At 38.1% G+C, this 25246-nt stretch overlaps 2 protein-coding genes across 11 annotated transcripts in view; one reads left to right on the top strand and one right to left on the bottom strand.

Annotated features, from left to right (window-relative positions):
- Window positions 1–20427, bottom strand: part of myom2b (myomesin 2b) — a 26509-nt gene extending 6082 nt beyond the window's left edge. Inside the window, exons 1-34 of one of the 4 annotated variants that reach the window (XM_077712433.1) lie at window positions 20356–20414; window positions 20193–20268; window positions 19967–20105; window positions 17129–17232; window positions 15599–15656; window positions 15304–15458; window positions 15129–15215; window positions 13947–14035; window positions 13109–13156; window positions 12773–12937; window positions 12531–12692; window positions 12323–12464; window positions 11959–12158; window positions 11761–11814; window positions 11535–11662; window positions 11203–11386; window positions 10917–11091; window positions 10690–10811; window positions 10413–10600; window positions 10117–10243; window positions 9798–9976; window positions 8957–9071; window positions 8593–8755; window positions 8399–8505; window positions 8208–8252; window positions 7765–7901; window positions 7059–7203; window positions 6198–6260; window positions 5595–5662; window positions 4205–4318; window positions 3947–4034; window positions 3318–3356; window positions 2844–2949; window positions 2088–2154 (exon numbers count right to left, since the gene is read on the bottom strand). In XM_077712433.1, coding sequence (XP_077568559.1) covers window positions 2088–2154; window positions 2844–2949; window positions 3318–3356; window positions 3947–4034; window positions 4205–4318; window positions 5595–5662; window positions 6198–6260; window positions 7059–7203; window positions 7765–7901; window positions 8208–8252; window positions 8399–8505; window positions 8593–8755; window positions 8957–9071; window positions 9798–9976; window positions 10117–10243; window positions 10413–10600; window positions 10690–10811; window positions 10917–11091; window positions 11203–11386; window positions 11535–11662; window positions 11761–11814; window positions 11959–12158; window positions 12323–12464; window positions 12531–12692; window positions 12773–12937; window positions 13109–13156; window positions 13947–14035; window positions 15129–15215; window positions 15304–15458; window positions 15599–15656; window positions 17129–17211 — 3603 coding nt within the window. In that variant the 5' untranslated portion in view covers window positions 17212–17232; window positions 19967–20105; window positions 20193–20268; window positions 20356–20414. Of the gene's footprint in view, window positions 1–2087; window positions 2155–2843; window positions 2950–3317; window positions 3357–3946; window positions 4035–4204; window positions 4319–5594; window positions 5663–6197; window positions 6261–7058; window positions 7204–7764; window positions 7902–8207; window positions 8253–8398; window positions 8506–8592; window positions 8756–8956; window positions 9072–9797; window positions 9977–10116; window positions 10244–10412; window positions 10601–10689; window positions 10812–10916; window positions 11092–11202; window positions 11387–11534; window positions 11663–11760; window positions 11815–11958; window positions 12159–12322; window positions 12465–12530; window positions 12693–12772; window positions 12938–13108; window positions 13157–13946; window positions 14036–15128; window positions 15216–15303; window positions 15459–15598; window positions 15657–17128; window positions 17233–17392; window positions 17412–18403; window positions 18530–19966 lie in introns of those variants that run through there. The other 3 variants (XM_077712430.1, XM_077712432.1, XM_077712434.1) reach the window with 3 other exon arrangements.
- Window positions 20389–25246, top strand: rnaset2 (ribonuclease T2). 7 transcript variants are annotated; one of them, XM_077712442.1, is made up of 11 exons: window positions 20493–20593; window positions 21055–21163; window positions 21394–21462; window positions 21564–21618; window positions 22031–22083; window positions 22391–22448; window positions 22524–22585; window positions 22658–22771; window positions 23254–23299; window positions 23691–23765; window positions 23865–25246. In XM_077712442.1, exons 3-11 carry the CDS (start codon window positions 21401–21403, stop codon window positions 24012–24014), a joined length of 675 nt encoding a protein of 224 aa, XP_077568568.1. In that variant the 5' UTR covers window positions 20493–20593; window positions 21055–21163; window positions 21394–21400; the 3' UTR covers window positions 24015–25246. The 7 variants fall into 7 exon arrangements, with proteins under 7 accessions (XP_077568563.1, XP_077568562.1, XP_077568568.1 ...); XM_077712439.1 differs by having other exon boundaries at window positions 21055–21170; XM_077712440.1 differs by having other exon boundaries at window positions 20504–20593; window positions 21086–21163.

Raw genomic sequence — 25246 nt, 5'->3', positions numbered from 1 at the left:
TACGTAGGGGTTGCGTAGAATCTCTATACGTAGAGATTCTACGTAGGGGGGTGCGTAGAATCTCTATACGTAGAGATTCTACGTAGGGGGGTGCGTAGAATCTCTATACGTAGAGATTCTACATAGGGGGGTGCGTAGAATCTCTATACGTAGAGATTCCACGTAGGGGGGTGCGTAGAATCTCTATACGTAGAGATTCTACGTAGGGGGGTGCGTAGAATCTCTATACGTAGAGATTCTACGTAGGGGGGTGCGTAGAATCTCTATACGTAGAGATTCTACGTAGGGGGGTGCGTAGAATCTCTATACGTAGAGATTCTACGTAGGGGGTGCGTAGAATCTCTATACGTAGAGATTCTACGTAGGGGGGTGCGTAGAATCTCTATACGTAGAGATTCTACGTAGGGGGGTGCGTAGAATCTCTATACGTAGAGATTCTACGTAGGGGGGTGCGTAGAATCTCTACACGTAGAGATTCTACGTAGGGGGGTGCGTAGAATCTCTACACGTAGAGATTCTACGTAGGGGGGTGCGTAGAATCTCTACACGTAGAGATTCTACGTAGGGGGTGCGTAGAATCTCTATACGTAGAGATTCTACGTAGGGGGGTGCGTAGAATCTCTATACGTAGAGATTCTACGTAGGGGGGTGCGTAGAATCTCTATACGTAGAGATTCTACGTAGGGGGGTGCGTAGAATCTCTATACGTAGAGATTCTACGTAGGGGGGTGCGTAGAATCTCTATACGTAGAGATTCTACGTAGGGGGGTGCGTAGAATCTCTATACGTAGAGATTCTACGTAGGGGGGTGCGTAGAATCTCTATACGTAGAGATTCTACGTAGGGGGGTGCGTAGAATCTCTATACGTAGAGATTCTACGTAGGGGGGTGCGTAGAATCTCTATACGTAGAGATTCTACGTAGGGGGGTGCGTAGAATCTCTATACGTAGAGATTCTACGTAGGGGGGTGCGTAGAATCTCTATACGTAGAGATTCTACGTAGGGGGGTGCGTAGAATCTCTATACGTAGAGATTCCACGTAGGGGGGTGCGTAGAATCTCTATACGTAGAGATTCCACGTAGGGGGGTGCGTAGAATCTCTATACGTAGAGATTCCACGTAGGGGGGTGCGTAGAATCTCTATACGTAGAGATTCCACGTAGGGGGGTGCGTAGAATCTCTATACGTAGAGATTCCACGTAGGGGGGTGCGTAGAATCTCTATACGTAGAGATTCCACGTAGGGGGGTGCGTAGAATCTCTATACGTAGAGATTCTACGTAGGGGGGTGCGTAGAATCTCTATACCTAGAGATTCTACGTAGGGGGGTGCGTAGAATCTCTATACCTAGAGATTCCACGTAGGGGGGTGCGTAGAATCTCTATACGTAGAGATTCCACGTAGGGGGGTGCGTAGAATCTCTATACGTAGAGATTCTACGTAGGGGGGTGCGTAGAATCTCTATACGTAGAGATTCTACGTAGGGGGGTGCGTAGAATCTCTATACGTAGAGATTCTACGTAGGGGGGTGCGTAGAATCTCTATACGTAGAGATTCCACGTAGGGGGGTGCGTAGAATCTCTATACGTAGAGATTCTACGTAGGGGGTGCGTAGAATCTCTATACGTAGAGATTCTACATAGGGGGGTGCGTAGAATCTCTATACGTAGAGATTCTACGTCTATACGTAGAGAATCTACGTAGGGGGGTGCGTAGAATCTCTATACGTAGAGATTCTACGTAGGGGTTGCGTAGAATCTCTATACGTAGAGATTCTACGTAGGGGGGTGCGTAGAATCTCTATACGTAGAGATTCTACGTAGGGGGGTGCGTAGAATCTCTATACGTAGAGATTCTATGTAGTGGTTGCATAGAATTTCTATGTATAGAGATTCTCTGCAACCCCTACATAAAATCTCTATACGTAGAAATTCTATGTAGGGGTTGCATAGAATCTCTATACATAGAGATTCTATGTAGGGGTTGCATAGAATCTCTATACATAGAGATTCTATAAACCATTCTTATTTCATGTAATTATAATGATGACGTTTTCAGGCACAGTGTAAAAAATAATAATATTTTACCTCCATTGTTGCCATTTCAGGGGCTCCTCCTATCACAGTCTTTTCACTGGGGCAGAGCTTGTTCTCACTATTGAGAAACACCAGGAAGGGGTATTAGTGCGTGCACATGTTGGCAATTATTGTTTATATGAGAGTTTGTACTGCCTACTTTTGAGGTAATAGAAAATCATGTTTACACGCCAGCCTAATGGTACGCCGAGGGATACCAATTTTTCTTTCTCTCGCAATCTGTCATGTGCATTCACAGAAGGCGTGAGCAGAGGTTACAAATCTCATCTCCGTAATTTGTGTTCTATGAATAATTAAATAACCTCAAAAGCTTCGGCTAATCGTGTCACTCTCTTGCCTTTCCCCTTCACTCTTTTCCTTTCCCTAAAGCCTTGTCCCTGCATATTCCCAGCACATTAAAATCTTTAGAGCCACATGCACTGCTTTTAAAAGCAGAAAGTTCAGTGCTTCTTCATAGATAATGATAGGGGAGGCTTTTTTGTATTGGCACAAAACAGGCCAATTTTCTACAATAACAAGGATAATGAAAGCACTTGCATCAGCCATCCCCAACCCTATTTTATTTATTTTTTTTACCTTGACTTGAGCAGAGAAGCCAAACAACGTACATTGAGGTCATCGTGTTTGTAGGCAGGCTTAAAATAATCACCTGTCCAATCCCTTCACCCTGCACTTGGCACGCTCTGTTTCATTTATTTTATTTTTTTTAAGCGTAGCGGTAATTGTTATCACAAAATGCCGCCTTACCCATGGTACCAGACAATGTTCATCTCTGAAGTGTAATACTTCATGTGGCACTGCAGCTGAATGCCTGTAGCTGTGCAGTGGATCACCAGCTCTTGTGCACTCACTCCTGATGGGAATGATGGAGGTGGGAGAGAATTGCACACAGGTCATTTTCGAAAATCACACAGACACTTTCCGACTGCTGAGAGTCACCGGGGACCTTTCCCCAACATCAGGAGAAGTGTAATTCAATTTCTCTCTTACATGCATGAAGAGCTGCATGACTAAAGGATCACATTTTTTTTCTATTGACCCACAAATGATGGACCATTATTGTGGCCATCTTATATGAACGCTATAGTAGTTTGAGAGTGTTCCACAAGCCGTACATAAATAAAGGCTTGTTGTACTTTATGTGTATCATTTATGATCCTCTAATTAATGATACTCATTATACTGTTACCAATACTAAGTGTGAAGAAAGAAGACACTTACCTGCCAGTCGGGTGATCTGGTTTATGGCCTCTTCAAAAACTAAAAAATAATATAAAAAAAGAAGAAGAAAAAGCTTTAGAGCTGCAGTGAAAATATATAAAATTTAAAGAAACTGGTTAATATTTATATTGAATGTGTTACATGAGTAATTTGCGATGAGCACAGCGCTCATATTCCAAATGTTTTGCTTGCAAGGTAGAGCTCATACTCGGCCTAACAATGTTTCGGAAGCCCTATCATATATGCACTGCGGTGATAATAATTTACACCTCATTGGAATTTCATAGCATTGTGCAGTTGGACCAGTGGTGAAAGCATACATTGTACGCGTAAAATGTGTCGCAAAGATGTTCACAGGTATACAATAGTCATGACAGGACATATATGGTTAAAAGAGGAAAAAATAATTTCAGAAATAAACCAGCGCGTTGTGGGCAAACAAACTGTCACATTTAATTATTTTTATGCTGCAGTTAAAGGTTACAAATAGAATTTGAAGGTGATCGTATTAACCAGTTGTGTTGCCTACATAAACATGTTCTGCCCTTCACTTTAATGAGAAAACGATTTTTCCCTGACTGTGGTTTACCTGTATTAAATCAATTGCATATTTAATTTAGTTTGTTTACCTTTTCCAGACACGTCAATTTGACTCATATCCTTTCCTCTATCATCACTGATAGTGGCCTTGTAAATCCCTGATGTTTTAAGGGAGAACTGGAGACAAGCAGAAATCAAATGATGAGTATTTTTGATGTCTTAGTTTTTACCTCCATCTACCTAATTAATTCATTAGGTAAATATATGGCTGCTATTTTATTTTACACCAGCCAGCCATAGAATTGTATCGAGAGATTGAAATATCACCAGAAATTAAATGAAGTTACCAGTTTAATTGTCAGTTTACAGACTCCCGATGCTAGGTCAGGTTTCACATCAGGGATAATTTCCGTGTCTTCTCGGAACCAGTGGAACTCAGATTCTTTCTTCAAGTTGGCGACCTACAATAAAAAACAGAAGATATAGAAACATGTTCTGTAATTGAAGTGGAATCTGGTAGTTCAAATGATGGTTGATGATGTTAGGCAGCAGAGCAAGCTTCATTTAGAAATAGCATAAGAAAGCAGAAAAGTGCATAAATTATGCAAGCAATTCGACAATAATTGGTGCGTCCATCAAAAGTAGGAGAAAAATAATCTTTTTTTCCGGGGACAATAAGTTTGCTTTGAATAATGCAATACCGTACATATTTGAGAGGCAATGTGTTGATCGAATGGGGTGAGCCAAGGCTGGTAAAGTTAGTGCCGCAATATACTAGAACTACGTATAGGCTTTGTTTTGTCGCTGTCAGGGCAAAAATCCCTAGAATGCGTCTATGCGACATTCTGCATCGACAATATATGTGGCCATCATTTTGTTGCGGCTGGTTCGAAGATGGTTAGCTTACAGCTGCAGGCTGGATATCACTGCATTTGCTTTTATGAATACTATTCTATTATTCATTGTACTTATTATAAATTCCTTGACTCAACTCACACTGCTGCAAAGCTCGCTGAATTTAGATGGATAAAGAAGGGAAAATTGATTGTATATTTATTGCTATCAAAAAAGCTGCTACGGCCTTTTATCTTCATTAACCACTTGTAAAATGTTTAATCATAGGTCTAATGTTCCGTGTTACCTCCATTAAGCCACTATAGTTAGTCATTTTTTTATGTGGAGCATCGTATCTTCTTTTGGAGCAATTTAGTCTTAATCTCCTATTTAAAATGCATTGTGAGTAGAAGTAAATGTCTGCCTAATGCGTTTAATGGCGCCAACTTATACTGAATAACTCACTGCTGATTGTACATATACCAAGTATTTGTAAGTTCACTATGTTCATTAAGATTTACTTGGGCCATTTACACTTGCTCTCTGTGATATAGAAGGTTGTTCTTTCACTACATGGACTTGTGGCTTGCAATTAGTCACCCTAAATAATGTATTTCAAACCATAAACACATTTCTGCTTCATGCCAGCCGAGAAACTTCTGCAGTACTTGCAGCGTTGCTTCTCACGTGGGCATATTCTTTCAAACTTCTTTTTATTTTTCATAATTCACAAAGTCAAAATCCCAGCAGCCTCATTTTGGTGAGTCTCAGCCTGGACTTTATCATTAAAGACCATTATTTCATGCACCGGCTCAGAGCTGAACGGCAAATTAGCAAGCCACAAGTGAGCCATCTGTTTGTTTCGAGTGCAAATGTTCAATAATTGAGTTTGGCTGCATTTACCTTGCAAACTAGTGTGACGGAGCAGTCGTCTCCCACGTGAAGGGACAAAAACTCGCAGAAGTGGGGGCCTGTTGTTGAGCAATGGGACACAAAAACACTGATGAAACATAATTATGTTTAACTACTTGTGGACCTTTATTGCCTCAACTGCGGGAGCAGTCAAATGAATAATTTAGCAGTACTTTTACGTCTCTGTGTGCAAGTTTTTCTTTTTCTTTTTTTTAAAGTGTGGGCCTCAATAAATGCTGCTCACACCTGGACATTATATAGTAAGCCAATGTAAGATAAGCAACAAAGATATTTTTTACCCTAATGCGGTTCAGAAAATGAGATCAGACCTCGTGTGATGTTTGTTTGATCACATTAGCTGTATAAATGTGCCATACGCAGTATTTAGATTGGTCTGAATAGCTTTATGTAGAATCAATTATTAGTATGAATAATTAAAATCGAAATTCTGGTTTGACATCCCATTTGAAGTCTGTGCAGGTATTTTTTTCCTAAAATAAATTAGTGTACAATGTCAAAAGAGCTCCCGCATTCCAGGTTTAGTGAAAGTGATGTATGGGACTCATAGAAAGTGTGTAATGTTGTGTTTCATACCCTCCTTGACTCGAATGTACTCTCTCCTCTGGTAATCAGCTTCAGCCAATGCAGCCTTGAAAGCTGAAAACACACACATTTGCACACAGAATCAGTGGTGGTTCTTCCCCGAATGTACCGCAATTTAACCTTCTAACCTTTGGCACCCGCATATGTGAACATCACGTTTTGCGTCACATAGGCCACACTTGTATATTAAATGCTAATACTGTGGCCTATGTGACCCAAAAATGGGATCTTCACAAATGTGGATGCTAGACCATATGAAGTTAAAACATTTTGGTATAAATTTATAGTAGAAATAAACCATTTTCTAGAACTATTGATGAGTTTTTGCAGATATTTTGTCCCAGATTTTTATTTATATTATTGTTTAATTTGTTTGATGAGATTAAAGTGGAGAAGCTCTGGAAAAGATTAAAATTGCAGAAGCGGGTAAGACCTTTTTCAGTCAATTAATTTGGAAACAATACTCCTCAATTTGATCAACTTGAGAGACTGTAATCTTTTGCCCTTCTCATAATTGAATTAGTAAAAGCTTCAGTAGACTGAACATTTTTTAAGGTCCATCTGTGATTATGGTTTATAAACTGAGGTACTTTGCAATTAGTTAATGGTTGCTTTGTTTTTTACTGATGAAAAAATGGGTCGGATTCAGGGAAACATTCATTTGTCTTAGGACTAATTACAGGGTTGTAGTGTATTTCATGTATTTACATCATGAATATTATATTAACATCATAAGTGTACTAAAGAATTACATGAAACATCCATTATGATTAATTTTGTTGTTGCCATTTGACTTGGGAAGATGATCAAACTTCATTGGTTGCTTCTAGTGAGTCTACAGGCTCCTCTTACCATCTCCAATAAGAACCATTGAGCTCTGTGCTTTTCCGCCTCCATCTGTAATCTGGCATGTGTATGTCCCTTCATTTTCTTCAGTAAAGGTGTCCATGATGAACTCAATGATGCCTGTGGACACATCATGGCCCATCTTGACTGACTGGAAACACAGAAGGGAATTTTTGGGGTTGGTAATTGGATTTTTTTTTGGGCTGCATTTAAAATAATAGACGAATAGGAAAATGTTTTGTCTACACATACACTTTTAAATCATTCATTCATTTTCTGAACTGCTTATCCTCAGGATCACGGGATGCTGGAACCTATGCCAGCTGACTACGGGGACAAGGTGGGGGACACCTTGAATTGGTGGCCAGCCAATCGCTGGGCACATGGAGACGGACAACCATTCACGCTCATAATCATACCTAGGAGCAATTTAGAGTGCTCAACTAGCATACCCTGCAAAAACATTTACCCAGAGAAAAGCCATACAAGGCTAGGGAGAACATGCACACAGGAGAACCGAACTGGGATCAAACCCAGGGCCCCAGAACTGTGAGGCTGACGCACTAACCACTCATCCGCCGAGCCACCCTCACTTTTAAATCCTTTTTTAAATAACACAATTCACTGAATGGCCCAAAGTCAAGTCATTCCATACTTTAGAGGAAAAAAAATCTTATCTAAAGCAGCCTCACAATCTAAAACAGGGTCTTACATCAGCTGCAGACATTTCCTTGTCATTAACAAAGAATTTGTATGTGACACTGGGGGAAATCTCTTCAGCCTGCAGCCAGAACCTCATTCTGCCTCGCTCCAAAATTTTATAGGCCAACTCTGACTTCAGAGGGATGACTAGAAGAAAGCACAACATTTAAAAGAGGTTAGAAAAAACATTATATTTTCTTTTTCTCTGCCACCAGGGCCTGAGGACAGACTCTCCGCATTCAGAGAAGAGGAAGAGAGACGAGGTGCGGAAGTGAATTTTGGTTCGGCAGGTGACGCAAAAGCAGGTAAGGGTTGTTTAATTCCAACAAGAGAATTATTTCAGAACCAAGACAAAAAAAAATGTAAATAAAGACGGGAGAGGAGAGAGGTAAAAAGCATAGAATGAGCAGAGGATGGATTTAAGACATTGAAGGTTCACCCAAAGGTACCTACTTGGGTGTCTGACGTCATAACTCTGTGCCACCAGTGTTTTCATCTCTGAAATACAAGTGTATTAATGTAAATGAGGAAAGGTATTAAACTGAATATTTGACAAAAAGTAATGCAATGGATTTTATAATTGAATTTTTTTGTAATTTGCAGTTTGTAAGAATGACAACTACAAAATTTGAAAAAGCCCATACCGTCTGAGTTAATGGAAAAGCTGGAAGAAACTCCGTCTGTGTTAGTGACAGAGACAGAGAAGGTCCCAAAGTCTTCTTTATCCACATTCTTAAAGATCAGCTGAGTTCTATGAAGCAGGGCATTAAAGAAACAGAAAGATAAAGACTGACAGATGAATCACAGTAAAGATGTCAAAGTGTGCGTGTGATCTTACTTGTTGCCTTCAGTTTTGATCTCAATTCCTTTGGAGAAATCTGTGATTTCTTCATAATCTTTCTTCCAGATGAACTGAGAGCCTGCATTCATTTGGCATGCCTCAAATGTGAAAACAATGTCACCCGTCTTCTTATCCACACAGCAGGACACCTCCTGTGAGCCTACATTACATGAAAAAAAAGCATAACTTTCTTTGACAAAGTGTGACTGCACCTTTCTTCAGTGGCAACGACTAAGTAGGTGCCTGCCTTTCCTTTATTTTACTTTGAATAATTTTTGTTGTTGTTTTTTTTGGTAGTTTTTTTTCTAGTAGTATGACATAAAGTTTAAATGAAAAGGACTGGAAAATGTTTAGACCTAACCTGACACAGCCTTGGCAGTGACAGGATCAGAGGGCATCGAGGCCATGCCAACTCCTGATGCATTCACAGCACGCACTCTAAGGTCATATGTGCAGTCCACTTCCAAACCTGTCACCTGGGAGAAAAAAAAATGTTGCTAGTTTGCAGAACGCAGCTCGCGCAACACATCCATGTGCTTGTTTTTTTTTTTTTTTTTTTTTTTTGTTAATTATTGGCCAGGCTAAGAAAAAATAAATGAGGAAGAAAAAAATAATTAAAAAAAAAAAATAGGACAATGAATTAATGAGAAGAAAAGAAAGTTAAAACAAAGGTGAAAACAACCCTCAAAAGAAACTACTAATTAGAAAAACAGAGTTGAAAAACACTCTTTAAAAAAAACATTAAGATAAATTATTTAAAACACTGAGTTCTAGAAAATAATTAATTCAAAAACCAACCCCAAAAATAAATGAATTCAAAAAGGGTCAGGGCCTTTTTTTTTAAGTGAATGCAAAATGCTTTCTTTTTTTTGAATAGAGCTCCATTCTTTCACATTTTATCCTCGTCGTCAATGACATGTAAAAATAATAATGATAATAATAATAATAAATCCCCAATCCAACATGCAGTTACACATTTTGTGCAATAGATGCCAGTGTTATACAGCCTGATACATAGGGTATTTAAATACAATAAATGTTTGGATGTTTCCAATTTAGAATAGAAACAACTAGGAACATTTCATCCACACATTAGCATATACATAATTAATGACTTGGTGGACTAATAATTAAAACACGGTGAAAATAATCCAAAAGCACTAGAAACAAAGCTTCTAAAGCTCGAATTCAGGTATCTTCACCTTAAGGAAGCATTGATTAGTAGCTGTCTCGTTGGCTGTAGTCCATTCATCAGTGCCTTCCTTCGCATACTCTACATGGTAACCAGTAACAGGTCCAGAACCAATATATACCGGCTGTTGCCACTCCAGCACCACAGAATCATCTCTAACCTCACAGAATGTCAGATCATAGGCTGGACCTGTAGTATGGCATACAGAATAAAAACTTAAAGATATATATTATCATGGACGCAAGTTGGATATTTTCCTCAGTCATTTTAATCTTGGACAAGTTTTTTTGTTTATTTTTGTTTTTGTATTGTATTTTGCATTTACTAACCCGGTTCGGGCATCGTCCAGGCCTCACAAGTGTAGTCGGCTGAGTGTTCGGATGCCGGTCCCAAGCCAATAAGATTGGCCGCATATACTTGGAACTGATAGACTGCTCCTTCTGTCAAACCATCCACCTATCAGTAAATGTATTGTTACTGTCACTATATAAAATATTCATCGATTTTATATAAAATATTCATCGATTTTAATATACCCCCTACAGTTCTTTAATTGTACTTTCAAAGGAACAACTCACTATTAGTAAAGATTTGTTTCACTCATCTGGTTTTACATAGACATTACCGTGAAAAGTCTTTCAGAGATTGGGGGGATATTGATCTCCCTCCACAGGCTTGTTCCACTGCGTCTCTTATCGACATAATATTCCTTAATTGCTGACCCTCCGGAGTGAATGGGCTTCTTCCAGCTCAGGACCATTGAATGTCCATCACAGTTCACCAAAGCAATTTTATATGGAGCAGAAGGTGTGGCTGGACAAAGACAAAAACAATGTTCCAATGGCGTGCTTGAAGCATTAATTATACACAAATGGCAAAATACAATTTAAAAAATTACATACTGAGTGCAGCCTTCACTGTGAGAGGTGCAGATTCCTGCGACTCGTCACTGAGGCCAATCTCATTGATAGCTTGCACACGGAATACATAAGTTTCTCCTGTTGTAAGACCGCTAACCACAAATCTGTAACCAGAGCATAACATCAGTTTTGATCTCCTCATAGTTAATAACCTCACAAACCACAGTGAGCAATGAAATCAGCCCACAATTTTCACTGGAAACATTTACTTAGTGCTTTTGTGTGGTTTGTGGTTTGCTGAGGTCCAGTCTTTGGATCCCTTGACACACTGGTCGATGTAGTAGCCAATAAGATTGTTGGGTTCCTTAGGTGGAGCCCACTGGATCAGGACGGAAGTGTCGGTCTCCCGTGTTGAGATCACCTGGCCGGGAGCCGAAGGCACGCCTAATGCCGTAAAATGAAGCAAGAGCATCAGAGGCACCATCACAATAATACTTTTGTACTATAGCTATTGCCTGAAAGGCCCAATAGTTTAAGATCATTAGGATTTCGGACCTTTAATTTCTTGGGTTTCAATAGGCCGACTTGGTTCAGAAGGCTCACTAGTTCCAAACATGTTTGCGGAAAGGACTCTGAATTTATACTGTTGACCCTCTGACAGGTCGAAGACAGCATAACGAGGGGATCGAATAGGGACCTGCGTGTTAACACGCTGCCAGGCATCACTGTCAGCCATGCTCTGTATGGAAAGAGAAATATGTAGCACTTTCAGTACATAATTGTTTCAATCAAAGTAATAATCATGTTGTTTTTGAAGAGTATCTGGCATGAGACTAAAGTCGCAATAAACAACAGTCAAAGTGCCTTTTCAATAGAGAGTGGCTCACCTTTTCTATATAGTACCACATTGGAACTTTGCTAGAGTTTAGTGGAGCTTTCCAGCTTAAAACAATGTAAGTCCTATCAGTTTCCGAAGCGTAAATCCCTGATGGAGAACCGGGAGGTTTTCCTTCTGCTGTAGATAAAAACACAGGATATAAGTGCACAAAAATACCACTACCAATTGAAGTACTACCTATAGAGAAGAGTGAATCATAAAATCAATAAACCCACTTTCAACTTCATCATGGTAAGAGACGACATCCAGTCTTCCCCCAAGTTTTTTAGCTAGAGGAATGGGGGGGGGAAATAATGTATGTTTTAGCATTTCTGAATGTGCAAACATTCTAACTGTCACTTATTTTGTTAATAAGAAAATGTTCTAAGTGCATGTTTATCTCATATTGGTCTAGGTCCTCTGGTGCAACCCACTTTGTAGTCTGTCAAACTCAGTCGGGTCCAGTGCGGCGATGGGGTTAGACATTCGAGAAGGTTTGCTGATTCCTTTAGCGTTGACAGCTCGGACTCTGAAGCAGTAAGAGTGTCCTTCAAACAGGCCAGCCACTGGGTACTTACAGATCTTAATGGGCTGATCATTGCACTGAGTCCAGTTTTCTGTTGCAACCTCACTTCTGCAAAGTGAAGTAGAATGATGAAACAATGAAACAGAATGAGAGGAATTCTTGAAATGAAAAAAAAAAAAACAATACTAAATGACGCTAACTAGCAATACAATATCATGTGACATAGCCTTATTAAGTTTTAGCTTTGTGTGTTATTTAACGCCAATACCTACTTGTCCACAAAGTATCCAATGATTGGACCCTCTGTAGTAGTATTGGGAGGCTTCCATGACACAATGACATAGTCCCTGTTTGCATCATGGATTTTGATGTCCATTGGGGCACCAGGTGCACCAACAACCGGTGGCGGACCATCTATAAAACAAGTTTCAAAGTGATTTTTATGTAGTTGTGTGAGAAAAAATTTATAAAACTCCTCACCTGCCACGGAGACAAATGCACTATGTTCTGCAATGCCTCCTTTGGTGACCATCCGCAGTGTGTACAAGCCTTCGTCTTCTTTGTACAGGTCAGGAAGAGTCAAGGTGCTGATTCCTCTGCCGGTTTCGATCTTAACCCATTTAGAATCAAACAAACGAGTATCTGGAGATGAAGTGAGGAAAAAAAGGCAAGTGATTAATCTGAGAACATTAAAACAACAAGACTGAATAGTGACCAATTACCATCTCTGTACCACTGTGCTTCAGGTTGCAAGTTGGCCAAGTTGGGCTCAAGATTCATGGTGGCAGTCAGAGTGGCTGAATCTCCTTCAGAAGCAAACACCGGACCGAATTTCTCCAGAAAGGTAATGTGGATTTTAGTGAAAGTAATCTTCGGAAGTACTGAAACTGAGAGAAAATTAAGTAGAAAAGAAAACTGAGGACACAAATCTCTAAAATCCTTGCAAACATTTTCAAAAGAATACCACAAAAGAGATATTTTAGTCATTTCTGTTACCAAAACTACAAAACTATATCATCCTCTGACATACATTTTTTTGAATTAATTGGAACATATACCAGTGTAAGGGATCCATCCATATGGACAAAACTCTTCCTTCTTGTACCCTAGAAGAGTTTAAAAAAGAGGGGAAAAAGAAGGTTATCTTTTAATTATAATTGAATATGAAGAATGTAGCATTTAAAATGGTTTCATGTATCAAACCTAGAAATGCTAAACTAGACAATGTCACCTGATACCTGATTTTCAGGCTTGAGTTATTGGAAAGTAATAAGAGAGTAAATAGATTAAATGAATGGCAGGGTTTTTGTGAATCCAATGCTTTAATTAGCAATAAATTTAGATTTTTAAAATCTGTGAGGTTGCACCTGTTGTTGCAGTGGTTTATTTTGCAAAAAATATTTGCTGTGTGGGCAGCGTGGATCAATTCCCATTTAGTGGCGGTGTGTTTGTGAGTGTGGGTGGTTGTCTTTCTCTAAGTGTGCCCTGCGACTGAGTGGCAACTAGTCTTGGGTGTAGGCCACCTTTCTCCCAAATTCAGATGGGATATGCTCCAACACCTTGTGACCCTGACAAGAATAAGCAGTGTTAAAGATGAAATTTAAAAAAAAAAGTGTGCATGCCCTTTACTGGCTCAACTACGGGCAAATAAAAGGTTGTCAATAATTGATACACGAAAAATAAATAACACAACTAGCTCAGGGGTTTGGATAAATATTGTCAGATGCGACATAACCAAGTTTCAAGGTAGTCACTTCATGAATAATAGAGGATTAAGACTTCAAAGAAACAACAGGGAGAACAACCACAACTTCAGAGGCGACTGACAGGCTGCCTTCAAACTGTAATAAAAACAAGAAGACCTAAATCCTGATGATATAACGTAGCTATACTTACTCTTGACAATAATGGAAGCCTGACTAGAGGCTTGTCCATGGATGTTTCCCGCAACAACTGTGTACATTGCTGTATCAGTAGTAGAACATCTGCAAAAAAATAATAATAAAACCACATCAATCACTGTCCTATTGTTCCATCCAAAATGCCAATTGAGATTTTAACAAAAGTGAAATTACCTAAACCTGACAAATGATAACATTCACCTCTAATTGCATCTAAGCCATCCTTCTATTACAAATTGTTTTAATATTTCTGGCTCAGGCGCCAAGACAACACCTGTGCATTCTTGACATGATTACTGACATCAACTGGCGGTGGATGACAGTGCATCTGCATAAACCTAGAGGAGTGTAAGTGTATGCATGTCAAACGTGCTCCAGCTCCACTGTGAACATGGAGGAATGTTGACTTAGGGATTTGTAGGATAGCATCACCACGTAGGAGCTCTGCTCTATCCTAATTCAGTCCAAAGAGTCCAAGGTAGCTCAAAGGAGGCTGAATATTTCTGTTGAAGTATCATTAAGAGTGCCTTTGCTCTGCCTTGTTTGTAATGGAGAGCAGCATGTGAAGGAGATTGGACCCAAAGAAAGAGCCAGAGCTGATGGAATCCTTGAGTATCATCTTACACTGAGGTCAGCGCTTGAACAGCTGAGCTTCTCATGAGGGGAGGGAGAAAATATGGGTCTTGATGCTCTATTACATGACATTATTGTATTGGTTGAAGAACTTTGAAGTCCTTGGCTTAGGCATGGTTCACACGCAAGGTATTTTCAAACCTCATTTTATATATAATATGTGTTGTCCTATGAGACCGACAACAAACACTTCACACGTTAAGATTTAGTTTTAATGCCAACTTCAATTTATGGCATAACAATAATCTTGGATGATATCTTTTTACGTTTTTATCGTTTTACGTAATTTGATGAAAAGGGGCAAAATGGAAATTAAAAACAAAAGACCCATTATGTTTATATGTGCTAAAATTAGGCTGGCATGCATTGTTGACTTTATGTGCTTGTTGATAAAGTCAAACAATGAAAAACCACCTAAATGTAATAACTAGAAGATATGGCTTAAACGTTACCGCATGGACAAGACACATGATTTCTGCTTCAACCAATTACTCTCATGTGAATTTATCATAATGAGTGATGACATCATCCTTATTCAATTTACCTTGAAATTTCCAAAGAGTGGGTTCCTCCTTTAGCTCCAACGAGATATTTTCCAGAGGACATGTCCAGTATCATACCATCTTTGTGCCTAAATCAAAGATACAGTTTCATTCTTAGACCTGATCTAACAAAGCTGGTACGTATTGGATTTTGGATGAGATGATTTCCCAACTCACCATTTCACAATAGGCCGAGGATAGCCTTCCACAGTGCAAAATAGTTTGATTGGAGTGTTTTCAAAGACAGTGTGAGACCTGAGTCTAACCAAGAAGGATGGGCCCCTGATCATCGGCTCCTCTCGCACATATTTTTGTGGCATCTTCATATTTAACTAAATGGAGAAACAAGAAAGCCAGTGCTTATAGTAGTCTAAACACATCATAGAATGGCCTCGTGAATGCGGTTCTACATATTTAAGGATTTATCCTTCAGAAAAACACATGAATCAATAGGAAGTGAGAGCATTCTTACCACTTCCTGGATGTGAGCCCGTGTTTTGTACTCATATCTGTCCACCACCTCTTCAGAGCTGAACGACAGGCATATTGTTAAACTACTTCATAGCTTTTTGAACCCTTTGCATCATTAGGAAATGGGTTATTTTTGTTTATCAACAAAATTCAACTCCCATTCAACAGAAAATTTTACATTGACAATAAATCTAACATTTTGGTATCATATCTCATCTCACTTTCAGAACCGCTTTATCCTCACTAGGGTCACAGGGGTTGCTGGAGGCTATATTATAAGTAAATACATTTGTAGTTGTTAAAATCATTGAGTTTTTGTAGCAATGATTTATTCTGCTTTGGTTTAAAAAAAAAGTTCAACTCAATTATCCGCCTTTCACATGCTTGACTTAGGGAAGAATGATGACTCAGAGCTAAATTCTAGGAACGTGCAAAGCTCTATTTGTCATGCAAGTGGTTGTCTTGACTGGTTTTATGCCCTTCAGCTGAAATCATTCCTCTGCTACTTCTCAAACAAGAAGAAAGGCTTGAATTCAGATAAAAAGGGGAACAGTCAAATACGTTGCCTGGGGGAATCTGGAAAAGTGTTGACACAGATGAGGCGGTTGATGTTGCATACAGACAAGGAAGCAAGACTAAATCCTCTTTCTAATGGATATATTAACTTCTATAGAAATTCAGAAAAATGTCTGAACATCTGAATGACCATATATGATTATTATCTATTTTTCCACATATGTTAATCAGAACACTTGAAATATCACATTCACACCAAGTTGAGTTAACACATAGGAACATAGCTACAAGAAAGAATTGAAAACTATCACAGCAAACATTGTTATTTCTGACAGCTCTGTGCACTGGCAGGATTCTTAATAACAAGTGTCTAGGTTTAAATAAATAAAAGAGGCCAAAAATAGTCTTGAGAGAGAAAAAAGGAGGAAAAGAAGTGCGCAAAGTGAATCGCACCAAATAACAAACAAGATGCTTAACTGAAATTTTTGGCTCAATATAATAACGTGAGATAAATTGTCACCCATACTCCTGTGAAATTACATAAGTGAGTTCAGGCAGCCCCGGTTTAGCGTGTGGGAATAAAAGAGCTCAAAGCAGCACTTGATCTTCTTTTCTTATTAATGTGGTCTGTCAGAATGGACACAAACGTACTCTTCAGTGCAATGAATTTTCTAACAGAGTAAGCTGGAGTGTTTAGACTGCTGTCCTAACAGGACACAGCATCCTGAGAGTACTCGTGTTACTTGTCACACACAATTATGGCCTGCTTGAGATTTTACTGCATCCAAGCTTGGCGCTTCCATGGAACACCATTAAAGTGAACTTTACACTGATCCTGAAATTTAACTTATATTATACGCCCTGTTTTGAAATATCCAAATCTTGCAATATAGCTTCATTTGCAGGCAAACCTTCTGTTAAATAGTATTAGTAAGAGCAGAATCAGCATGATTACAAGGCATCATACTAAGAGCTTCTTTTGGAATTGGTATTGCAACCAGAACATATCCTGTACCTGCTGTATTCTTTGACCACATACTGGCACTGTTTATGGTGGTATTTGTGGTTGTAACTTCCTCGCTTGATCAACCCCGACATGTTGACACCGCTGTTATTGACCTGTTGGATCAGCAGCACAAACACACACTGTGTTATTACAAGATAACAAAACATGACAACTTTTGCCAGAAATAAGACTGCACAGAGATAATGACAAAAGCACACACACACATAAACGTTTACAAGCTTCAGGGAATTGCTTAAAAGACTCAGTACTCACAGGCCACAACAATATTAGATGTTAAGTGATGTTATTTAACTTGACACTTCTCAATGACAAGGGACTTAAAGACACGTGTTCAACCTAATATACAAAAACACAAGGGTATCGTTTTCTAAGTAGAGATCAGTGGTGATGAGCCATTTATTCATTTTATGTTGTAATTAATGTGAGTATCATACAAACACAAAGTGATAACGTAATATAGAGTACTGGTCATTGACGTATTGTAAGCCCCTTTATGCTGACACATGAACTGAGTCCTCTTCCATATATTTAAGTACATGTTAAGTGCCACCCAAACCTGTCAATCACGTGTAGCTCAATAGAAAAAATATATCGTACTCCTTGACCTAAAACTCTCGAAAATCTCAGAAAATCAAACAATTAAAAAATCTAGATAATATGGATGTCAAAATGACATAAATTTTAAAACAGCACATTACCTAATACCTAATACATCCATCAGTGAATGATAAAACAAGTATGACTATGGGTACATTCGACTTGTCTTGAACTGAAAGGTAGTGTATAGGTGGTTAAATCATTGTGTCACCTATGGCTAACTCAGTAAAAAATGAAACCAGTGCGACAGTCCAGGGGCACCTGAGGCTCTCACGCTGTAACCGTAAACCTCTGCAATGCTTAGCTAAAACTGTACAAACATGTAACATATCAACATTCATGTAATATTTAGGAAGCCTGAACAAAGTCACCTTAGGTTCAAATGACTTGAAACATCAACTTTCACACTATGCAAAATGTTACCATGATCAACCAACTGCTGTTCACATCATCTTTGGCTCTTTTTTTAACATAATGCAACACACATTACACTGTATACAGCACGATATAGAATTTATTTGATTATATCTCAGTATATGGCTGCACAACCCCTTTTGTGCCTATATCCACCTGTTCTCCTCCCATTTGGGAAGACAAAATCACTGAGAATTCCAAACGGGGGGAAGAAAAATTCGGATTTTAACATTTTGACAAAACTTTGCTCACCCCTGGAGATTTCCTTTGCAGCGACTTCAGTTGTCAGCCTTAATCCACGGGGGAGCCTAAACCCAGTAACGGGCCAACTAAACCTCCAGTGTCTCCGAAGGGCCCCCACCTGCCTCTCCCTGAGGCCTTAAAAGGAGTGAGACAAGCCTATATATAACTGGGATCCTTCAAGACTCCAGGCTGCTATAACCAGTCATCTTATTATATTAAATATGTTTGTTATTCGTGGAATGTAAGTATAAAATCCAACACCAAATTTCTGAGGAAATATCAGAATCCATGAAAACTGGTCTGATCAAAGTTGTTGAATTATGCATTGCTTGCATTGTTCTCACTCCTCAACATTAGGCAGAAATGTTTGGAATATAAATTAGCAATGATAGATTTGGTGTTCCCAAAAGCATACAACCAAAATTCTATATACTACATCTTTAAAAATATCACAATTTCTTTCACCTCATTCAAATGCTATTTAAAATGTCCCTAACTTAACAAGATCCTTATCATTATAGATCAAACCGCATTGTATATATTGTTGAAAGGGCTTTTTGCGTTGCTTAAAAACATTTTTTTCGTACCAGGCTAACACCAAATTCTTGCAAGTTTTGTTCTACCTGTTCAATTTCGAACTGAAAGTCTTTCACAGCTTAGTTTACCAAAATAAATACACTGTTCTGTTGTAGAATTATCCGTAACTGTCCAGTCATCAGCATACATTATTGTGCAATCCTTTGCATCAGAAGAGTGCAATTGCCTTGATTTATCATTTGCAAATTTTGTAAACTGCATAAGTGAGTGAGAATGCACACAAAGTGAAAAAGAAATCTGCCAACTATTCTTGCTAATTGTTATTTACATTTTATTTTATTATTTGTTAGTGATTCGGGTAATTACACTACTGACGTCTCCCCAAAAACTGTTCTTAGATTGGATATGTCTAAAGACACTATTACATCCTGAACTTTAGCCAGTGCTTATTTATAAAACAAGCTAAAGTTACTGCTTGACCTATTCCTGACATGGTGAAAAGCTCCTACATGAGACTAAAATCATTCATTACCAATGTTTTTAATGCAATGTGTTTTGAAGATGTAATATATTTATTTTATTTAAAGCATTGAAGATGAGTAAAAAGCACGAAAACAAAACCTTGATCATCAGAAAAAGATACAACAAAGCTTAGTGATATTTTTAACACATTATGCTGCAGGCAGACAGTGACAAGTTGGTAAAATATAACTCTGAGGAAGCTATAAGTTGTGGTGATTTCCTTCCCTTCTCGTGTGACATAGCTGGCTGGAATATTGTCTCTTTCTGCTCCCCTGACAAGCTTAATTTTTCGCATTAGATCATAATGACTCATTATTTTAATAGGCAACTCATGGTAATTTTATACATACAAGCAAGCATATCTGATGAATATGAGTTTGTAAAACAGTTAATACCCAATTTAAGATATATTTATCACAGTCTTGATTAATTAATGTTTATTTATTCAACTTGCACATAAAGCATTGATTTTATGTTGCAGGGGTGTAGAACTAAAAAAACATCAATAATTACCTCGACGGCCCGGCGGCTGAGTGGTTAGTTGGCATGTTTTCTTCCCCGGGCCTGCGTGGGTTTTCTTCGGGCATTTCATTTTCCTCACACATACCAAAGACATGCACTGGAGGCTGAGAGGACACTCTCCTGCGTGTGTCTGTTTTGGAAGATCAATTTGAATCTCACAGTTTAAAATGTTTGCTCTTGGCTCCTAACTTGTTCCCCATTCCTGGCCTATAGGTACCCTTTCATGCATGACTGCTTATCTTTATTTAGTGAGATGAGATCGCACCTTATTACAGGCGAAAAGCAAGGTAGAACTGGAAAATACATATAAAGTGACATTTTTTCCCAGGGATTAGCTATTTTATTTGGAGACCCAATCAGTGTAAATAGGGGATACATACAGTATTGTAGCGTACTTTGTGCAGAGAGCGTCAAGCAACAATCGGGCTGTAAAAGTAACAGCACTGTTTAACCACGTGCCTGCGGATCTGCCCAACGTCACTCGTGATTGGCTGAATCGTCAGCCGAATGGCGGAAGTGCATCCAGATCGTAAACAACAGAAGACGTTTGGTAAGCACTTTCGGCATGCCGTAAAATAAACGATCAGCAACTGAATCATTTTCCCAACATAGGACGATGTAAGTTACAATTTGTATATCGATGGCAACGCTTGTTGAAAACTAAACGTGTTGTGCTGTTAATTTTGTAACTTTCTCCCATCGTAAAAAAATATGGGTAAGAAATGCTGCAGGAATCTCAAAATTTATTAATATTTATATATATTTATTAATATGTATTACTATTGTGTAATTGATTAACCCGATCAGGGGGAGTGGTCCCTTTTTAAAAGTTGACACTTGCATAATAAAAAAAATGTCAAATATTATTAGACATTTGTTTTTCAAATATTTATTAATTTAAAAAGAATATAATTTATATAGTATAAATATAGTTATAAAGTAAACATTGTTAAAATCAAAAAATGTAATAAAAAATAATAAGAGCAGAAATATATTCTAATGATCTATAGTAGATTTTTTTTTCATTTTCACTCATTGCACGCCAATGTCATTGATAAACGTCCAATTAATTTGAACAGGGAGGACTGGCCCTGACTTTTTATGTTTCAGTGCCATACGACGGAGGGAAAGGGCGGATGAACGTACACGCACCCGTCCATATGGATTGGACATCTAGAGCCGTCAATGGTAGCTAGTGAGTTAAATTAGTGCCCTATAAGGGTATGAAAAAAGAAGGAAGGGAAAGAGACATAATTCATGCATCAAACGGTTTTAAAAAGTGTTTTTTTTTTTATTTGAAGGGTAAACCAGATGAGTTTTGTTTCCTTATTATGTATGGTTGTTGTAGGAGTAAATGTCTATTGTGAATTAATATTCATTTACACAGTCTCTTTTGTATTTTGTTGTCTTTTTTACAGGTCTAATATGAGTCTCAGCTGTATTCTACTGCTGTGTTTGGCAGTCGCATCTGCCTTTGCTATGTCACCGTAAGTACAGGAAACACAGCAAATTGCTACTTTAATATTTTTTGTCAGTGATTATTTATTGAGGTAATTAAACATCCCAACTCTTTTTTTTTTTCCTCCAGACATCTGTGGACTAAGCTCATCCTCACCCATCACTGGCCTAACACTTTCTGTAGTGTGAGTGTCATTCAGCATTTGCTGTAGAAACATGTATTTCGAATAGTAATGCTGAGTCTTTAGATGCCGAGCCACTAAACATTTTGCAGGGTAAACTTTTTAGTTTCCTATTTGTGGCTAAGCTTTGCCTCTGACTGAATTTCATAATCACGTGTGGTCATGTGATGTTGAGGTCATGTGGTTGTGTGCTTTGATTGTAGCAACACGCAGTCCAGAGTGGCACGATAACCTTAATTTCTGAATTGTGTGCCATACAATTTCTTCATGGAGGCAGTTTATATTTGAAGATTATAATTCATTCTCATTTATCTTTAGTTGTAGACTGAATTTGACAATTCAATTTTAGCGCATATTTGGTCTATGAATGTATTAGTGTTTGGTTATGATGCAAAACATTTTTTTCTACATTCAGATGAATCCCTGTCATCATCCTAATGTAGAACACTGGACACTACACGGGTTCTGGTAAGTATGAGTGATGCTTGCAGACAAAGTGATTTTCTGTTCAAGAAAACAATCAAAAGGAAGCTGGTGTGTTAGCCATTTATCTATTTGGACTACGTTTACACGACAACGATCTTCGGCAAAAAAACACACGAAACAATGGCATGTTCCTGTTATTTGAATTCTACATCAACTTGACCGTTTTTTTTTTTTTCTGGTGAAATATCCGTGCATAGGGAAATGCAAAAGTACATGAAATCTCCAATAGTGCAATCCTCCACAGGTATACACTTATCTTTGACCCGCAGCATTAACTTTATATTTGCAGGCCTGACGTGGGAAATATGTGTAACAATACATGGAATTTCAACTCAACGGAAATAGAGGTATTATTGTCCTTTCTCTTGCAAAGATCAAAAGCAAAAATCATTTTGTTTTTGTATTCTTTTTTTTCCTCTCAGGACTTGTTGCCAGACATGCAGAAGAGTTGGCCTGACTTACTGAAAGCATCATCTGCATTTTGGTAAAAGCCACAGCAATTCAATTCTGCCATAATTATTTAAAACCACGTGTCATTATTACTTTGTTGTAACAGGAAGCACGAATGGTCCAAACATGGCACATGTGCTGCCAAATCTCTTGCCTTAAACAGTCAACATAAATACTTCAGCAAGGCACTGGAACTATACCATAAATTGGACTTGGACAGGTACTGAAAACTTTCTTACCTGTTATTTGTTTTGCTCAGAATTATTTTGCTCGAAGACCTCTTTTTCAAGAAGTTAAACTTGCACAATCGTATCTTTTTTACCGACCACTGACAAAACTCAGTTATTATCTACTGATATACGTCACATTACAATCTATCAACATGTATGGGAGCGGCAGAGGAGGGGGTCAAAATCCACTCTCGATTCACGCTAAAGATTACTGCGGACAAGCCAAAATAATTAGAGCCTGGCTAAGGAAATTGACAGAGGGGATGGATCAAAATGTTATTGTTGTGCGATCTGCCAATAGTACCTTGGCGCTCTACCAGTAGATTGTGATCTAAGTAATCGGAAACCCCGCATTAGTACATGTTTCACTATCAGATTTTACCCTCTGCTTTTAAGTTGTCTTTAGGACTGTATCAGAATTTTAGTACAGTTACATACACTTACAATGGCAATTCTTTCCTTGTTATTGTAGCATTCTGAAGAAATTTGACATCATCCCATCTGAAGAATTTTATAAAGTAAGTATTATTTTTACATAGATTATATTTAGGCTGAAAATGACCTAATTATATCTAATTGATCACAAAATAAATCTCATAATGAACAAAAAATGTTAACAAATCCCAAAATTTCCACTGACAGAAAAATGGACTTCCACTAATTGGCAGGAGCTAAAATTATTGAGGTTAAAGCAGCCGTCAAGGGCAGTGAATCAAGACCACAATGGCAGTCTTTGCAATTGAAATGGATTTGATGCCTATAACTGCGAATGGCACTGAACGAGTTATTAAAATAATAATGACTAAAACTAAATAGAACATGCATGAATTTTCTTTACTTTCATTATGTGATGATTTAGCATGGGATAAAACTGAGTATAGAATGATGATTGTTGTTTTTCTAATTTAGTTCTCACAGATAGAACAAGCTATTGAAGGCTTTTATGGTGTCAAACCCAAGATACAGTGTGTTCATTCATTTAAGGTATGGCAATCTAGTAAAAATTATTAAATGTTGCAATGACCAGAAATTTACTTTGTAGTGAGATGTTAAGTTAAATTCAATATTTTACTTCCATTGTAGAATGATGACAATCAGACTTTGGGACAGATCGAGATTTGTTTCAACGCCACCTTCTCCCTCTTGGACTGTGAGCATGATATCTCCTTCACTGGTACCCCTGGCTTCAGTGTCTGTGATCATAACATTCCAATTTACTATCCACCTCTCTAAACCTCAGACAAAACCAACCACACTACAGCGTTTACAAATGTGTACTTTCTACTCGATGTTCCCGAATTAATTGTACTGTAATTTACCAAGTAGCACCACAATACAGTTCATTTTTTTCAGTTATAAGACGATACTGTTTACAATAACAAACCATCTCCTGAAGGAAATATGTATCTGGGATGCCTTTCAAATGTATTTTATTTATAAAGCACATTTAACAATAAAAGCAATTGAATCAAATAGGAAATCTGATGCATTATATCAACAACAGTATAAACTAGGACTAAACTTACTAACACTACTTAGCAAATGAGCAGAAGCACTCTGGACTAGCTGGACATTATTGATGGTTGCCTTACCCAGCTCAACAAGTAAAGAATTACAGAAGTTTAGTCTCAAGGTGATAAAAGTGTGAATAATCTTTTCAAGGGCAACCTTAGTAAAGTAACCATTCGCCTTATTTAACAGTCCACCTTGGGAAAAAAAAGTTAGTTTGAACAACAGCACTAATTCAAATGTACTGTCAAAGATAAAGCCAAGGTTCTTGACAATAGGACTGAATGTCTGAACTCAAAGACACCACCAGCAAGGCAGGTTGGGGACTTGTTTACACTATCAAATAGTTTCCTGTTTTGGAGTCATTAAGCCTGAGAACATTTGCATTCACCCATGCCTTAAATTCTCTCAGGCAATCAAGCAGTGGGTGGAAATAAAAAAAAAAATGTGTGAATCGGAAATTCAACTGAAAAGAAATGTACTTCCTCAATTGGCAGCATACACATTAGGAAAAGAATTGGACCCTGAATTGAGCCTTGGAGTACTGTCAAAATACTTGTTTTTCGGGTTTTCTTTGTTCTTCAAAAACTGACAAGTATTAGTATGTTTTTCGGCATTTCACAATTTTTGGGGATCTCCTACCATTTCATTCTGTTTACCTTAAACGCATTAAAGTGAATGGTTTTTTTTTAACCTATTTGACTGTAGTAGTGCTTGTATGACTTTAGATCAGCTGTAGTTTAAAATCCCAAGAATTTTTTTGGGCTGTTCTAAATTGTTAAAAGCCAATATGCCAGTTTTTTTGTACAATTTCTTTCTTAAATCTTTTGCTGTGGTATTCAGGAAATGCATACCCTGTGTTGGACGTAGTGTTTTCCTATGTAGTAAGTGTATAGGTTAGAAAACGATAGGGATTTGTTGTCCTTGTTAAATACCAATAAAACATTTCAGATTCA

The sequence above is a fragment of the Stigmatopora nigra genome, chromosome 3 (assembly GCF_051989575.1).
Source record: "Stigmatopora nigra isolate UIUO_SnigA chromosome 3, RoL_Snig_1.1, whole genome shotgun sequence".
Taxonomy (NCBI): Eukaryota; Metazoa; Chordata; class Actinopteri; order Syngnathiformes; family Syngnathidae; genus Stigmatopora; species Stigmatopora nigra.
The sequence above is the reverse complement of the archived record's forward strand: the minus strand, read 5'-3'. Positions and strand labels throughout refer to the sequence as shown.